Source organism: Lontra canadensis, unplaced genomic scaffold (assembly GCF_010015895.1).
Source record: "Lontra canadensis isolate GAN:19392208 unplaced genomic scaffold, GSC_riverotter_1.0 scaffold108, whole genome shotgun sequence".
Classification (NCBI taxonomy): Eukaryota; Metazoa; Chordata; class Mammalia; order Carnivora; family Mustelidae; genus Lontra; species Lontra canadensis.
In genome coordinates this window covers 4,268,611-4,287,024 of record NW_022631102.1, presented here as the reverse complement: position 1 = coordinate 4,287,024, position 18,414 = coordinate 4,268,611, and the positions used below count along the sequence as shown (strand labels likewise).

General features: G+C 47.9%; 1 protein-coding gene across 4 annotated transcripts in view; it reads left to right on the top strand.

Moving 5' to 3' along the window:
• EVL (Enah/Vasp-like) overlaps nucleotides 1-18,414 on the top strand; it is a 141,990-nt gene that overhangs the window by 57,942 nt on the left and 65,634 nt on the right. Inside the window, exon 1 of one of the 4 annotated variants that reach the window (XM_032839693.1) lies at nucleotides 14,108-14,269. The exons of the other annotated variants lie outside the window; for them this stretch is intronic. Within the exon in view, the coding sequence (XP_032695584.1) occupies nucleotides 14,259-14,269 (11 nt within the window). The 5' untranslated portion in view covers nucleotides 14,108-14,258. Of the gene's footprint in view, nucleotides 1-14,107; nucleotides 14,270-18,414 lie in introns of those variants that run through there. 4 annotated transcript variants of the gene reach the window in all.

Below are 18,414 nucleotides of genomic sequence, written 5' to 3'. Positions count from 1 at the left end.
GCTCGCGGCCCTGTCTGGTGGTGGTGCTCCTGCATGGAGACGTGACTTTTTCTTGTCCCTTCAGTCAGCCGTGTCGTCCTCTGTGCTCCTTTCCCGTGCTGCCCAGCTGCAGACCCGCGCCCCGTCACCTGGGAGACCTGTCTGAGATGCTGGGCCACGGGAGACCTGCGTGCGGGTTTCAGCCCTGTCGCTAACCCACTGCAACCTTTGGGACTAGTTGCTTCTCCTGTGCAGGCCTCAGTTTCCTTCACAGCAGGCTTTCGCGGCCTGGTGCAGTTGACATCGGGGTTGGGTGGCTCTGTTGTGGGGGCTGTGCGTTGTGGGATAATGAGCAGCTTCCTTGAAGCCACTGCTTTGTGACACAGTAGGGGTCATGGTAATAAAACCAGTGCCCACTCTGCAGACCATTTCCAGTATTAAATACCTTCTGGCACCTGGTACACTCTCTCCTGCCTTAATCCTCTCTGTTCATGCTCCATCTTCACAGTCATCTTCTCTTCCTGCCCAGACTGGCAAGGGCCCCCCGCCTCAGCCTCCCACCCTGTGCTCTTCTCACCTTCGAACTTGCCACATCGCATTGTCTTCTCGAGTGCAGGGATCTGTTTTCTGGAACTGGATATCCTTAGTGTTCAGCAGCCGGTGTGTCCTTTAATCGGTGCCCAACACGTGTTTGTTAAATGAATAAATCTCTCACCTGGGTGCAGTGCTTCTCAGTGTGCCAGACCCTCTGCCCGTCCGTCATCTCCGCTGATCCTCTCCAGAACTCTGTCCTCAGGGAAGCCCCGGAGTCGCTGCTCCCCTTTGGAGGGACACACCTTAGAAGGGAAGAAGTGGGCCAGGGGACCTCGAGTCCTTCCTTTCTCCTGCTCCATGCTGCTCATGTGAGGAGCTGGGGAGGGGACTAGCCTTAAACCAAAGTGTCTTCCTGCTCTGTCCTGCCCTGGGTATGTTAGTACCACTAAATCCGTCAGTGATGTCTGCTCTCCCTGTGTGTCTGTGGTTAACCAGCGGAATGAATTATGGAATGAATCAGTGATTTCCTGGAATGCTCTGGGCCCAGTGTGAGCACTGATGATCTTAAGTAGTTTTGACAACTTTTTCCTCCAGCCATATCCTGAATCTCATGAAAGCCAGGTTCACTTCCAGCATAATTGGAGCAGTAGGTGACCCAGAAGCAGCTCGGAGCAGAAATAAAATCTTCAGAAAAGACCTGTCTGATTTGATATGATTTTTTTTTTCTTATCTTGTCACTGAAAACAAGGGTTGAAATTTCAAAGTGAGGGATCCTTTTCTCTTTTAAAGGTCTCTGAGACAGTGAGCCTGCAAGACTGAAAACCTAAAGGGTCAGAAGAAGCCGGGAGACAGGAAGGCAAGAAAGCATTGGGTTGTTTACTCTTCAGCAGACACAGTGCTGATTAAGAATTTTAACAGATAGTGAACAAGAATCCTGATCTAAGCATCGGGAGGCTTGGTTTCCAAACGCAGCTGTGCAAGCACTGCTTGAGACCTTGGGCAGATCTCTTTCTGTCACCTGACCTCAGGACTTTCATGTGGCCATTAGACCCAAAGACAGAACGAATTATTTGTTGAACATAGAGCTGACAGGCCATCTTTGGCGATCATGCAAAATCAAAATCAAAGCAAGTCATTTTGTCCGGTTTTCTACAATTGGCTGGATGGCCTATGTCAAACCAAAGTAGTTTTCTCTGTGGCTCCCCCTCCTGCAAGCAAAAGTATATCTTGTCCATCCCCAGACTCCCAGTACCTAGCACAGTGCCTGCTTGTGGCCACTGGCCCTAATCATCTGCTGGGGATCACATGAAAGAAGGACCCTTTCTTTCAAGGGAGCTCCATTTCAGAGGCCTAGAACAAGTGTTGTTATTTTCCATTTATCTCTCCAGGCTAGACACTCCATTTTCCTCAGCCTGTCCTCTTGTGTTAGGATCTCTGTTGGCCTCATCGGCTTAGTCCCCCTTCCAGAATGTTTTCAGGTTGCTGGTACCTCTCGCATTGTGATAATAATAACTGATTTTAGTATTCCATGTGCAGTCCAACCTGCGGAAAGGGTTACATACTCCACAGCCTATGTCACAAAATAGGTGAGTCAAGGACCCCATCACTGTCTAGTTGAACTAGTTGTCTAGTTCTGAGTTCTGATGAGATGTGTATGCAGTACCGACCAGCGTGCCTGGGGATTTTTCAAGATGACTTATGGAGATGTGGGACACTTAGGAGGAAAAGTCCAGAAATCAGTTGTCAGTTGATGGCTGGCAAAGGCCATTCAATGGAGAAAGTACTGTCTTGTCAACAGATGGAGTGGGAACAATCAGACATTGATATGCCAAAAAAAGGAACTTTGGCCCAGTCCTCCCACGTCGCACCCAGGTTACCTGGAAATGGATTCTAACTCTGAATGTCCAGCCATGGCACTGCTGGACAGAAACCTACAACACCCTCACGACCACTGGACTGGGCAAACAGCCCACATGCATAAGAGCAAAAGCACCATCCACAGAAGATGAAGTAAGGCAAATTGGACTTAAATTAAAATTAAAAATTGTCACTCTGTAAAAGATGACGTTAGGAGAATGAAAAGACAGACAGATTTGGAGAAAACATTTGCGTATCACAAGGCCTTGTCTTCAGAATTTGTAAAGAACTCTCTGAACTTAACTATAAGAAAACAGCCCTGTGTTTTAAAATGGGCAAAAGACTTAGGTAGACATGTCACCGAAGAGGGTATACAGATGGCGCACGGTCACGTGAAAGTAGGCACAGCACCAGCTGTCATTAGAGAAATGCAAATTAAAATCACAACGAGCTCTCTGCATACGTGTTAGAATGGCTGAAATAAAATATTGAGGACACCAGAGGCTGATGGGGTTGCAGAGCAGCAGCTGGTAGGAAGGAAAATGGTACAGCCATTCTGGAAAACAGTGCAACTGTTTCTTATAAAATTCACCATTTAACCTTGCAATCTTAGTCCTCTATGTTTGCCCTATGGAAATGAAGACTTACATTCAATAAAAACCTGGATGTGTGTGCATGGCTGTTGATAGCAGCTCTGTTTATAATGGCCAAGGCCAACTCAGACGTTCATGAACTTAATGGAGAAGCAATTTGTGATAAGCCATACAACAGAAAACTAGCCGGCAAAAACAAAAAAAGACTAAATTAAATCATTGAATAAACACAGCAACTCAGATGAGTCTCAGAGGCGTTAATGCTGAGTGAAGGAAGCTGTCATAAAAATGGTTACGTGCCGTAGCTTCCAGCAGTGTGGCACTCTCCAGAAGAAAGGGACTGCTCTGGAGGACACATCAGTGGCTGCCAGAAATAAGTGGAGGGGGTGGGGGTTGGGGTGCCACCCCAGGACAGCTGGAGGGAGTTTGGGGAGGGATGGAGGCAATCTCCCGTGCCAGGGGTTCCACAGATCTGTACGGGTATTAGACTCATACAAATGACCTACGTTTGAAACTAAACATGTGGACCGTTTGCCTACAAGAAAAAGTTCTGAGAAACAAAAAGCTCCAGTAATTTGATGAAAAATGGTTGCTCATTATTATGTTCCTCTGGATTGATTTTATTTGTCATCAGCTAAATCTAACCGAGTGTCCTGTTTTCTTCAAATGCTCAGTAAAAACATTAGAAACCATTGAGAGGAGGCAGAAGGTTTGGAAGCATTAAAGTACTCAGCGTATGGCTTGAGAAATGAGTAGTTGTCAGACTGAGTTCGTAGACTCGCCCAGAAGCCTGAGCACGGGCACTACACCTGCTGTGTTCTGGGGAGGCTTCTGTAGTCAGAAGTACCCTTGCTTCATTGTATTTTCTCTTCACTTTCTGGAAAGCTGAAATAATTTAGAACCGTCACCCTGGATGAGGTCCTTTCTACTGAGCACTGTTTCTGATGGGAGACAAAATGGTGGGATGATTCTCCAACAATCCTAAAGTCCCCCTGTTAATTCATAACTCATTTGAAAGCATTTTCCATCTGCATTGGGAACATTAAAAAAAAATTATGTATCTGAAAGAGAGCACATGCAGGGGCACAGAGCGGGGCAGAGGGAGCAGGAGAGAATCTGAAGCAGACTCCACACTGAGAGCGGAGCCTGATGTGGGGCTCAGTCTCGTGACCCTGAGATCATGACCTGAGCCAAAACCAGGAGTCAGACGCTTAATCGACTGAGCCACCCAAGGTGCCTCTGGAGCTGCCTTTTTTTTTTTTTTTTTAGACTTTATTTTTTTATTTGACAGAGAGCGATCACAAGTAGGCAGAGAGGGGGAAGCAGGCTCCCTCCTGAGCAGGGAGCCCAATGCAGGGCTCCATCCCAGGACCCTGAGATCGTGACCTGAGCTGAAGGCAGAGGCTTAACCCTCTGAGCCCCTGGAGCATTTTTTAATAATGACTTTATTGAGATACAATTCACAAACCGTGGAATTCCACCCAGTTAAAGTGTACAGTTCAATAGTGTTAGTATATCCAGTCTGGCCACCATCATGACAGTGTATTTTAGAACATTTTGGTTGCTCCAAAAGTGAGCACTATACGCATTAGCAGTCACTCCCCAGGTTCCCCTCAGCCCTTCCCCCAGCCCTAGACAACCACAGATCTGCTTCTGTCTTTAGAGACTCGCCTGCTCTGCTTGTATCACATAATGGCTGGCTTCTTTCCCTCTGCCTGGCCTTCACGCATCACTGTTTGAGGTGTTAGATCGCTCAGGTCCCTCTGTCCAAAGTAGGACTGACTGTAGCACATCCTCCTCAAGGGGACACAGAGATATAACAAAAGCAGCAGTGGGCTGGGATACTGAGAACTGGACTCCACACTCCATTTTCCTGGGCCCAACAAGGGTTATGCTTGGGGAGAGAGGACCAGGGGAGAGGGAAGGGGCCTTAAGTTACTTTCTGCGTCTTCTGTAGTTTGAGTTTTCTATCTTTAAACAAATAGAACTTTAAAATAAGGGTTGAGTGGGTTGCTAATGGCTCCCACTTTTTTTTTTACTTTGTATCTCTCTATTTTTAAAAATATCCAAGAAATCATGTATTTTTGTCTTCACTAGGATTGTTTATTTAACTCTTTCTCCCCCAAATTTTTCAGTTACTTTACAGAGTTGCAATATAATACATACATATATGGTCATGATTATTTTTCCTACTAATTAATATTCCTCTAGATCCTTGATCATGTTTTTCTCCTTAAATTGTTTGTCCAATATCAGAATTGCTAACATGGTGTTCTTTTATTTATATTTGCCTTATAACTTTTCCATTTTTGAAGTTGCATTATTGAATTATCCTGTTGTTTTAACTGTCTTGTGTAAACTGCTTAACTCTGGTCATTGTTTTTTATCAAAGCCACAATCCCTGTCTCTCAACCAGTGATTTTTAACCCATTTGTGGTAGGTCACTGCTATCACATGAGTGTAGCTGCCTACAAACCAGGCCACGTGTGTTCCTGAGACTACACGGGCAAGGACTGTGTGAGGGAATCCGTTCCCAGAGTTGCCGCTTCCACACATCCTCCATCCCGACACGGATCTGTCTGGCAGCTTGCCTGTGACGTGCTGGCTCCCCTTTCTCCCGCCACCTTTCAGGATTCCTCTGTTCTCACCCGAGCAGAAGGACATACCGCCTGCCTTTCCAAATCTTTTTTTTAAATTATTTTATTTTATTTCTTTATTTGACAGAGAGAGAGAGATCACAAGTAGGCAGAGATGCAGGCAGGAGAGAGAGGAGGAAGCAGGCTCCCTGCTTAGCAGAAAGCCCGATGTGGGGCTCGATCCCAGGACCCTGAGATCATGACTGAGCCAAAGGCAGAGGCTTTAACCCACTGAGCCACCCAGGTGTCCCTGCCTTTCCAAATCTTAGGAAGATTCAGTGCCTTGGGCTCTCCCAGCAGTCAGCAGACGAAACAGAGGACTCATGTGAGGCTGCATTGGCCCTGAAGGAGAGTTTCCGGAGAGCACGGGTAGTGGCTATGGAGAATGTTGAAGAGGGCAGCCTCCATGTCAGCAAGGCCCCCACTCGTGGCCGAGCACCGCACCTCATCTCTCCGGTTGTCTGTTTAAAGACTTCAGAGGTGGTGTGCTCTCACTGTGATGTATATAAGCACGACTGAGTTGGAAAATTAGTCGAAATTTTTTTTATAGCAAGTAGATTTGATTTGGCTGAACAGTTTGACCCAGGAAACAGGCTCTGCCAGTTCAGTTTGCGGGCGGACCTTCTTCATCAACTGAAAATGCTTAGGGATGGCTGGCTGGCTCGGTTGGAAGAGTGAGCACTCTTGATCTTGGGACTGTGAGCTCGAGCCCAGCACTGGGTGTACAGATTATTTAAAAATAAACTCTTTAGTGGTTCCGGGGTGGCTCAGTCAGTTGGGCGTCGACTGTTGGTTTCAGCTCAGGTCATGATCCCTGCACTCAGCACAGTCTGCTTGAAATTCTCTCTCTCTCTCCCTCTGCCCTTCTCCTGCCTCTCCCCGGCTTGTACGCACACTTTCTTTCTCTAAAATAAATAAAATCTTTAAATTAAAAAAAAAAAAAAAAAAAGAAGAGCTGGGCTCCTGGGTGGCTTAGTCTGTTCAGCATCTGCCTTCAGCTCAGGTCACAATCCCAGGATCCTGGATCAAGCTTCATGTCTGGGTCCCTGCTCAGTGGGGAGTCTGCTTCTCCCTCTGTCCCTCCCCATGCTCATGCGCGCTCGCTCTCTCTCAAATAAATAAATAAAAACTTTTAAAAACTAGAAAGAGCTTAAGCTCACATGTTAAGTTGTATTCATAAATTTAGCATACTTAATGTACATATACTACGTATAATGTTTCTAAATGTTAAGTACCTTGCAACCATCTCAGGAAAAATTATAGATGCCACCAAAAAACATGCAACAGGATACATAATTTTCCTAAATATTTCTAGAGGGTACGCCAGCGGAAAAAAGTCAGAGATGAGAGTAGTAGCACTTGCTTCTGCTGTGTTATTCTATATTTTCTCTCTCTATGTGTTTTTTAATGCATTTTCTCCTTTTTCTCCCTCCTGCCCCACCTTCTGCATACACATATTAAATTTTCTGAAAATACAAATTCAAAATCATACATTCTATTTTCTTTCTCCTGCTTGCTACTCCTAACTTACTGTGACCTCTGTTCACACTTTTTTTTTTTTTTAAGATTTTATTTATTTATTTGACAGAGAGAGGTAGAGAGAGCGCACAAGCTGGGGGAGTAACCGGGGGAATGGCAGGGAGAGGGAGAAGCGGGCTCCCCACTGTGCAGAGAGCCCAATGTGGGGATCACTCCTGGGACCCTGGGATAGTGACCTGAGCCGAAGGCAGACACTTAAATGAGCCACCCGGGCGCCCCACTTATACTTATTTTTTGTTGTCATTGATTTAAGGTTCTCAATGTCCCTGGCCTCCTCAGTCTTCAGTATTCTCTCACCTCCCTCTGTTCCACATAGACTAATGCCCGCACACACAAGGACTGGTGCAGCTGGAATTTCTGTCCTAAGTTAGATATGCTTTCCTTAAAAATGGCTATTGATTATTACTGCTTATCAAACAATTAAACCTCAGGCAATAAGAAACTTTACTGGATCTTTACTTCCCCCAGTTTTTTTTTTTTTAACTATTTTTTAAAACCATCTTAATCTGCAATTCCGTGTTACTGAGTACATTCTCAGTGTTGTGCAACCATCACCACTATCCGGTTTCAAAACGTTTTCACCTCCCCTAGAGGAAGCTCCATACTCACGAAGAGTCTCTTCCCATGCCTCCCCCCATTAATTATATTTTTTTAATGTTTTTTAATGTTTTGACATCTTTGGGGGACCTTGCTAGCTAGGGAGAGGCTCACCGAGCCAGCTAATTCCTATAGACGGTAAACTGTTAGGGGGGGCCCATTTCAGGTAGGAGCCAACCCATCCCAGTCACGTCCCCACCCCCTCCCTTATCTGACTCATAGTCCCCAGGCCAGGATTTCCCCTGCCCGAAGCTACCCCGAACAACTAGGGACAGCCCCTGTCCCCTCTGGCCTGTGGGAATTATTCAAACTAGCAATTCTAATCTGTTTACCCTGCCCTGCCTTTCCCCCAGAAACCCCCAGAAGGGCTGTGGCCTGTTCTTTCCCCTTGCTCCTTCCTGCCTCCTGACAACACTGGTGCTTCCCTAATACCATGCCTCTTGTTTCACAGGGGAGCTGAGAGTAACATTAAACTTTTCTTTTGGTGACATTGTCATCATTCGGTCACCTTTATAGACTAAGACCATGACACAAGGTATTGCTGCCACCCACAATGACATTAATCTGTGTTCAGAAACAGAAACAGAGATCAAAATGTATTTCTTATTATATATCACAGGTTACTTCATTTGTTCTTTTTCTTCCAAGTCTTATATAGTGCTTGCGCTTCTCAAAGATGTTCTGATTTTCCCCTGTGAGTTCATCATTATTTCTTTGGAACATTCAGTTGACTTGGCTGGTAATGTCTGTTTATGCTGCAGATGAGTTTCGCCAGGAGCTTGGTCGGGATGGAAGTTACTTGGGGCAGAGTACCCTGTATTGCAAACCAGATTCAAGCATTCCCTTTCCAGATGCTGACATTTGAAAAACAAGACCATGTCAGTACCCTCTCTGTACAGTAGTAATTCACATACTTCCTGAGTACCGGTCTTTTCAGCAGAACAGCCTAACAAATATTCTGAACACACAGTATGTATCCCAAGAATTGTGCTGAGCGCAACTGGTGATAAAAGATGAACAAAACGTGGTAGCCCCTCCCTAAAGAACAATCACCTGTGACAGTTAAATGGATAATATTACAAACTGCAGGAGAAACACCACAGCAGGAATAACGTTGTCTATCTTGGGGCTGGATAAACACTTCATTGAAGAGGTGATATGTAAATTGGGTCTTGAAGGGCAAAGCCAGGTGTGACTGCATTTGGTCATGCAGCATTGCCAGGAGATTTTCATAATGTGTCACTGATGGTAACTAGTTCTGTGCTCCGTCCCCTTGTCCTCCACTCCAAGGACACGAGGACCTTCTACTCAGAACACTTTTTTTTTTTTGACACAAATTCTCATGAAAAACTAGTATTAGGAAGCAAAATTTTTTTTCTGTATTTCTTAGTCAAAGACCATTTTATGCTCAAACATCCCACCAAGAGAGTAGAAGAGAGAACAGTCTGTTTACAAAAAAAAACAAAAAAAAAAAACAAAAAAAAAAACGAAGATCTACAGAAGTTAGATTACTCTCCCAAGCCACAAAACAAGCCTTCGAATTTGATCTCTTAACGTAAAGTGTCGTGTAGTGTGGTTCCCTGATTTGTCGTTAACCATTCTTCTCTCTCGGGATCGAGACACATGGGAAACATCTCTTTCCATCCAAGCCAATACAGTTGATGCTTACTGAGCATTTACTATGTTCAAGATGCAGAGCCAAATGCCTTAGCATTTAGTATCCTGTGTGAGACCTTCCCATTCATTCATTCGTGTAGTCATCGAGAGTCAGCATTGCACCTGCTGCATCCTGAAGCGTGTACTGAGTGCCGAGCTCAATTCATAGTAACATTATAAGGTGCTGCCTTATAATCACTTAGGACATCACTTAACACCCTCACTGACTGGTTCTTCAGATGTTACCAGTGCCTGTCCTATTTTTCCTACCTTTTCTATCGCCTTGACACTATTGAGTGGGGAATTGGTATTGTACCTGCATTCGTAATTATGAATATTGACAATCCTTTCATTGAACAGAGGAGGAAACCAGGATTGAGAGTGGGGAAATAAATGCCCAAGGATGTATGGCATGTCAGTAATAGAGCATGGGCTAGAATCCGTATCTCATAACACCCTAGCAGAAAATCTTTCCATACTTCTTAGTCCTCATAATTTACATAAGTGCCTTCTTAAAGCTAGATGACAGGGCTAAAAGAATGACCTCAGAAGGGTCACTCTCACCTCTTATCTATCTACGGAAACCAAGAAGAGTCAGTAGAAACATGACTGGAGGACAGGGGAATGAAGGGTGGAAGGGAAAGGCATCTTCTTACAGTGAAGATGTTTATACTCAGGCTAGCATCTTCGGGAAATGTTCAGAAAGCGCAAGAGAATACCCTTTGGTAGTTTAATAATCATTGACTTCTGCTTCCGACCATGACACAGGAATGATCGTGGACTTACTCTCCTGACAAAAAAAAAGGCAAAACAAAACTATGAACTGAACAAAATATATGAAGCACCTGAGTATACGGGTACTGAAACTCACATAAGATATTAGATTCTTGCTGTTTTCAGGCATTGATAGGTAGCACAGGGCTCTTAGTCTTGAGTAAAGAAACACGGTAAGTCCCACAATGGCTCTGGCTTTCTGCCTGGGGCCTCTCTCTGGTTTGGGCACAGAATGGTGGGGCTCAAGCTCAAAGTTGATCTTAATGAGCTCAGAAGGCAGATAATGGAATTCTAGGCTTCCAAAATAGCTGGGTGTTGCAGGACAAAGAAATAGAGAAAAGGAAGCCCTGTGGTAGGAGCAAGGATAGAGTTTTGTGTGGGGATTCGCTTTGGGTTGTTGGCGAAAGCTGGCTGGCTGTGCATGTGTGGAATGAGACTTGTCTGTGAGCCCTAGCACAGGTTGCCTGCTGTAGGGCTGAGGACTGAATGATGATGCCAAGTTCATGCAGTGCTGGGAAACCGAGGAGAGTCCAGTCACCTGAATGAAGAGACCTCACCAAGCTCCTCAAGCGTCCAGTTGACTCCCCAGAGCAGCCATATCTTAGGAGTGGGGACCGTGCCCTTGAGTAAGGGCCATACCGTGGGGCTAAGTTCAAAATGCAAATACAACTTTAAAAGACTTTGAAAAATTAATACAAGGGCGCCTGGGTGGCTCCGTGGGTTAAAGCCTCTGCCTTCCGCTCAGGTCATGATCCCAGGGTCCTGGGATCGAGCCCTACATCAGGCTCTCTGCTCAGCGGGGAGCCTGCTTCCCCTCTCTCTCTGCCTGCCTCTCTGCCTACTTGTGATCTCTGCCTGTCAAATAAATAAATAAAATCTTAAAAAAAAAAAAAAAAAAGAATACACACTTGACTTCACCAAAAGAATCTGCCAGTAATTTACCTGCCTGCCAGGGCAAATTCAGTGCCTCTAAAGAAAGACTGTATTACCCAGACTCTCCGCACTATGACACTACAGTGTTTAACATACAATCCTAAATTAGTGGACATAGAAAGAGTCAGAAGGTGTGGCCCCTACTTAAGGGGAAAAGCAATCAGTAGACCCTAAAGTGATTCTGAAGTTTGAGTTTGCAGGCAAGTACTTCCAAGTTGCTATTATACATATGTTCAGAGACTTAGAAGATGGATAAAGTAAGCAAATGTACAGAGAAATGGAAATGGTAAAAAATTTACCAAATAAAAATTCTGGTACTAGAGATGAAATTTTAAAATTCACCACAGGAGATTAAAAGTGAATCAGAGATTGTATTTAAAAAGGGTTAGTGGACTTGGATACTGGTCAATAGAAATCACCTAATCTGCAAACCAGGGAAATAATATTGAAAAAAATTAAAAGCCTTGGTGACTTTGTGGGATGATACCAAGATGATGGGTATGATTGGAATCCTGGAGGAAGAGGAGAAAGGAAATGGGGCAGAAGAATAATGCTAGAAGAAATAATTACCAAAACCTTCCCAATTTTGCTGAAAAACCTTAACTTACATATCCAAGAAATCCTAGGAAACCCCTAGCAGGGAAAATACAAAGAAAACCACACTTCAGTATGTCATAGTTACACACCTCAAATATAAATTGTACATATCAATACAGTTTTTGTCAGTTACACCTCAGTAAGAGTGGAAAAAATAAAAGCCCCTCTCCCCCCACCCACACAAAACCCAGATCTGACAAGGACAAGAAGAAGCTAGCAGGGGAGAGACCCTTTCCTGGCTGCGGTCAGGAAGAGACCTTGGGGTGGGAGAAGGAGTTCTAGTGACACTGTACTACAGTTCGCAAGTGGAGGAAGGGGGCATGGGGAAGGAGGGTGGGGGGCCCCTTGGCTGAAAGGCCAGGAAATTATTCTGTAGAGCCTCCAGAAGGAAAGCCAGTGCTTCTAACGCCTTAATTTTAGCTCAGTGAGACCCTTGAGATCTATGTCAGACTTCTTACCTATTATCTCACAAAACTTAAGATCATAAATTTGTGTTACAAGTTCTAAGTGCACAGTAATTTGTTACAGAAACAACAGAAAACCAATATGGGGTGGAGAAAGATACACCAGGCAATAAGTAAACCCAAATGCCTACGTTAATACCAGACAAAGTAAATTTAAAGACAAAAATGATACCAGTGGTAAGGAGGGACATTTCATACTGATGAGAGGGTCAGTTCATCAGGAAGATACAATAAACATAAAAATTTATGTACGGAGCAAGAGCTCCAAAATACATGAAGTAAAAATGGACAGAATTAGGGGCCCCTGGGTGTCTCAGTAGGTTAAGCCTCTGCCTTCAGCTCAGGTCATGATCTCAGGGTCCTGGGATCGAGCCCCACATTGGGCTCTCTGCTCAGCGGGGAGCCTTCTTCCCCCTCTCTCTCTGCCTGCCTCTCTGCCTAGTTGTGATCTCTCTCTCTCTCTCTTTCTCTGTCAAATAAATTAAAAAAAAATTTTTTTTAAATGGACAGAATTAAAGAGAGTAATAGACAAATCCACTGTACCAGCCGGAGACTTTAACCCTTTCTCTCAGCAGTTGACAGAACCATTAGACAAAACAAATCAGTAAACCAGTAAGGACTTAGATCTGAACAGCACCTGACCTGACACTTTTAGAACACTGTACCCACATTTAGCACACACGTCCTTGTGCACACAGTACACTCACTGTATACACTACCTGCCGGGCCACTAAACAAGTCTCCATAAGTCTGAAAGGATTGAAAGCCTACCTGGAGAAACAAAGGAAGTTGTGCTAAGTATGTTCTTTGTCCACAATAGAATTAAATTAGAAATAAGTAACAGTAACAGATGTTTAAGAAACAGAAACTAAAATGCTTCTAAATAACCCATAGATAAAAGAAGTCCTGTGGAAAAAGAGAAAATATTTTGAAGTCAAGGAAAATGAAAAGCACAGTGATGTCAAAATTTGTGTCTTGCCCCTACAGCAGAGCTCAGAGGTAAGGACCTGTCTTTGCAAGCCTTTTACAAGACACGTTCAACATGCAGAGCGCTGTCAGCTATCCCTGAGAGCTGTTCCTTCCTTCCTTTGTGGAGCTGTTTTTCCCTGTACCAGTGATAGCATTTTAACACATGTATCCACTAGCATTCCAGTGTCTTCCTTTCTAGACTCCGAAAGCTCTTCCAGGACTTGAAAGACTGCCGTCCTCTTCGGCATTCCGTCTCCTGGTTCGAGCACAGGCCTGAATGAGGGACTGGGAAGGGGCCTCTTGTCCACGACAGCCCAGTGGAGGCGGGCAGGGTCGGGGCCGCGAGCCCCACCACAGCTGAGGAAGCCAAAGCCCCAGCGTCACTCAGTGAGCAAGTGACGAAGCCAGCTTTCCAGTGTTCCTCGCGCCTTTCCTGGCAGGCCCTCAGCTGCTGACGGAGCTCTCCACATTAGAGACAGGCGTCTCCTCTTCGAGGAGCAAAACTGATACCAGAGTCAACAGTAAACCTTCAGCAGGTCCCTAAATGTTGCCATGCGGCCTGCCTTCTCCAGAGGATCGGGGAGGGCACGTCTGAGCTCTCTGAGGCTTTTCACAAAAGCCTCCACGAAGCCGCCCACAGGGACTCCCCCCCCCCCCCACCGCCTTTCTGTAGCAGGTGGAAAGAGCTAGGCCCAGGCCTGTCAGGCGGCTGTGGCTGAGCAGGGCGGCAGTGAGCAGGTGAGGGGGGCAGGTGGGGACCACCGCAGGCCCCACCCCCAGCCCCAGCCTGGGGGTGCAGGCTCCCCAGAAGGGCTTTGCTTCGGGGCTGGAGGCCGGGCTGTGGGCCATGGGAGCGCCGTGGGGTGGCGCGGTGGCTCGGCTGCCCACGCCAGGAGGTGGGGGCTCTGCTCTCCGAGCCTCTCGTTTCTCTCTTCTCCCTGGGTTTCAGTTTGTCACTGGGGTTTGTTTCCCCTTTGTCTCTGGTTCAGCTTCCTTTTCCTGTTTGGTCTTAAGTAGAGTCTAAAAATCAAGTTGCTGCCTTCCGAGGGTCTGTGGTCCTCTGATCGGCATAGCCTGTGGGAGGACAGGACTCACCTCCTCAGGGTTCCCTGTGCTAAAGCCTTTCAGCCATGGCCACGGGGTGAGTATGGGGACCAGAAAGGGGACAGAGGAATGTCAAGAGGAAACCTAGACTCATAATTGTGTAGAGCTGAAGGGACCATAGAAATCATCCCAGACCCCCTTGTTATGCTAAGGGGGAGATCAGGGATCCGAGGGCAAGGGACTTACCCGGGGTCTCAGGACAAGTTAGGCACAGAGCCCACTCCCTCTCCATGTGCTGGTGTGTCATTACATAGGCCCGTGTCCCTCGATTTCTGTGATCTGTAATGGCTTCTGTGTTGAAGGCACTGCTCAGAAGTCAGACGGCTGCCTCGAATTGTAGACGGGCTCTGAGCTGTCTAGGGGGTTGTGGTTGGCTCTGAGGTCCTGGGCTCTTCTCTCAGGTTGTTTTCTCTGAGTACTGGGCAAGGAGGGAATCACTGAGGTTCCTTTTTAAATGGAAACTTCAGGAACTGACTAGCAGAGTCCTGACCTGCTTGAGAGGCTGGTGACCAAGGCCATCGGCCCGTCAGACTCCCACCACTCAGGCCGTGTGCAGGTGGTAGCCAGGCCACACTGTGCATGTCTCCTTGTGGGCACTCTCTCGGACGTTGGGGTGACACCTCAGCTGTGATTCTCCCCACCCTGCGACCCCAGGAAACGGTCGGTGATAAGACAGTTCTGTCCCCCGGGAACGTGGGGTGTCAACTCGATTAACTCAGTACTTTGTGTCGCCCTTGCTGTACAAAGTGCAGCTTCACTGGTTTTCTTTTTTTTTTTTTTTTTTTAAGATTTTATTTATTTATCTGACAGACAGAGATCACAAGCAGGCAGAGAGGCAGGCAGAGAGAGGGGAGGAAGCAGGCTCCCTGCCGAGCAGAGAGCCCGATGCAGGACTGGATCCCAGGACCCTGAGATCATGACCTGAGCCTAAGGCAGAGGCTTAACCCCCTGAGCCACCCAGGCGCCCCTTCACTGGTTTTCTTACTTGGTTCTGTTGGCCGTGTTGGCAGATCAGGAAGGTGTCAGCACTCGGCTTTTGAGGAGGAAGAAGCCAGCCTCTGGAAAGCAGGGGCGCTGGCCTCGGGTCGCATGGCTGCGAGAGGCAGGACGGCTGCCCCCTGCATTTTTCCCAGGGCGCCGCACAGGCGTTCTGGAACTGGTTGGCAGCGAGCTAATAGAGCCAGCCCCAGGCGAGCGGATCGTGGCCCATACGCCTTCTGCTCCAAGCACGTATTTGGTGAGGGGCGTCGCAGCCTTGGCCAGGCTGTCGGAGTCCTTTCCTCTCGGCCCAGCGTCGCCAGGGCCTGGGAAACGCTGTCTCTTTGTGGTTGGCTTTATTCCTGCTCCTTTGCAGCCGGTTTTCTATCACTTTAGTAATTTTCCTATAACCCTGAAGGACGCGTGGGTGGAGCTGTGGAGAACCAAATACTTTGACTTCAAAGGCGTGTGCACTTCCAGAGTGGGTGAGGACCAGAGTCGTTTCCAGCTGTGGATTACAGCGTGAGAAGCCCAGGCAGTTTGCTCTGCCCCGTCCACTGCCGCTGCAGGAAAACGAGTCCAAAGTAAAGGGGCAGGAAGCAAAACGGGTTTTTTTAAGGTTTTTTAAAATAGTAAGAGTCTTAGAGTTCTCCATCTTGAAAGGCCCTTAGAGCCGACCCACAGTCAGGCAACCAGGTCAGTGGTGCTTTGGGCCTCTTACCCTCCACTTCAGCCAAATTAACTTTTATCTTTGTAAAGTATTCTTCAGGATCTCTTTGGGGGGAAAAAACGTGCATTGGCAATGTTGGTCTTGAAGTCTGGATACTTCTAGCGAGTCCAGTTCTGAGGTACACAGATCAGGAAACTGAGGCGGAGAGCCCTGGCAGGACCAGTCTGGTGAAGGAGGTGGTGGCCCAGCCAGGCGGAAAGCCCGGGGTCCTGCACGGCCTCCCCACACCAGCCGGCGGGGCAGCATCAGTAGCCACGAGCAGAGCCGCTGGAAAACCTGCAGGCTTTTTGGTCCTCCTGCTGCTGACCTAACGGGGTACGACATCTAGATTCCATTTACCCTCGTGCCTGTAGCAGGCATCCACAGGGCCTTTGGATCATGGAAACTTCTGGCGCCCGCTCTGGCCACCCAGAAGCCAAGCAGCATTTCCCCGAGCACTTGGCCGTGGGCTGGGAGAGGGAGTGCATGGAGCCCATGGCAGTGTCCGGCCCACCGGGACCACGCTGGCAGCGTTGCCTTTCATTCTGTCGGCAGTCCTGCGGGCAGTGGGGCTTGGTTTTTTGCTTCCATTGCACAGAGGAAGAAACCAAGACAGAGTAGGAGCGACTTGCTGGGAAACAGCCTTGAGCTCCGGCTACTGGCTCTGTGCTGCCCTTCCACACTGACTGAGAGCTGCTCCACTTGGGCATGCAGAGACGCACAGGGTTAGGGGGGCAGCACTCGGGAGTGAAGAGCCCGCGAGTCCCCAGCGCCACACGGCACACACAGTGTAGATGGGAAGAGCGGCAGGAGTTGAGACTTTGGGGCTGTCGGGACCGACTTTGAGGAGAAAGTGGGACCTCGGGTGAACTCCAAAGGATAGTGCATGATTTTCAGAAAGGCACCGAGCGGGGCGCCTGGGCAGCTCAGTGGGTTAAGCCTCTGCCTTTGGCTCAGGTCATGATCTCAGGGTCCTGGGATCGAGCCCCGCATCAGGCTCTCTGCTCAGCGGGGAGCCTGTTTTCTCCTCTCTCTCTGCCTGCCTCTCCTCTTGCTTGTGATCTCTTTTTCTGTCAAATAAATAAATAAAATCTGAAAGAAAGAAAGAAAGAAAGAAAGAAAGAAAGAAAGAAAGAAAGAAAGAAAGAAAGAGAAAGAAAAAGGCACCGAGCAAGCATCCTGGTCAGCGTCAGCCAGGGGCTGCTCCAGGCGCCAGGGAAACAGGGGACGAGACAGGCCGTCCTGTCCTGAAACTGCACCGGGGGCAGGGTCGGGAGGGCACACAGTCAAGAAACCATAAGCCAAAGACAGAGAGACCAAACAGCACTAGAGGCTGGTTGCAGATGACCAGGCCATCGCCTCACCTAACGCCCAGGTGGGGGACCTTTATTCAGATACCTCCTCCATGACGTCATGAGGCCACCATGCAAAACTCTGGAGATGGAAGCATGGGCGGGGGGCACAGAGGGAAGGACAGCAAGTGTAAAGGCCCCAACGGGAACAGTTTGGTGGGGTCAAGGGTCAAAGAACAGGAAGGCTGAAGCTACGTGAACCAGGGGAGAGGGAAGGGCGACACCGGCCAAGACGTGGACAGGCCTTCTGACGCAGAGCCGGCAAGCCTGGTGAGGGGGTTAGATTTTGTTTGTTGTGTCGTGGGAAACCTTTTGGAGGGTGGTAAGCACGGGGAAAGGCATCCGATGGAGGGCTGAGAACAGTCATTCTGGGTAGCTCATGATCTGTGTTGTGGCAGGAGTGGAGGCAGGGAGCCCTCCTGGCGGGCTTGGAGTCGTCCAGGTGAGAGGGGGCGGTTGGGGCTGGGGAGGGGACAGTCAGCGTAGGCAGGGAGCAAGAGCCGGGCTCGGGATGCACTGCGGAGATGTGGCCCCCAGGACATCCCGCTGGGTCACCTGTGGGTGTGAAGGAAGTGCATCAAACCAGACTCAGGTGGCCTGTGGTTTCCCTTGCCACAGAGGGGGTGGGGGACGCGACGTAAGCAGCTGGCGTGCCAGCTGGGGGGTCCGTGGGGTTTGTGAGCCTGTGCAAGACAGGCTCCCAGTAAATGGTGGTCGAACGAGTCCGCACTGAGTGGGAACCCACTGATTCCAGAGTGTGGCAGGAAGGGCCACGAGAGAGAATGTGTCTGCCCCTTTCTAGTGGAGCCACTAATTTCAGTCCCTTCCCTGGCCTCCCTCTTGTCCTCATTGTGTTTGGTTGGTGTTTTGTTTTTTCTAAAGGCTTATCAGCTTCCAACATACTACATAACTTATTTACTATTTTTATTACTTATCTCTCTCTCCACACCTGTAAAATCTAAGTTCCAGGAGGGGAGGGGCTCTTGTCTGTTTTGCTACATTTATCAAGTGGCTGGATTTAATTAACTACGTTCGATGTGTGTGCTGGAGATGCCCGGCCCACTGAAGCTCCTTCTCAGGGCAGCTTCCCATGTGGCATGGTGGAGAAGAGGCCAGAAGAGCAGACGTTTCGCTCGCTCTCGG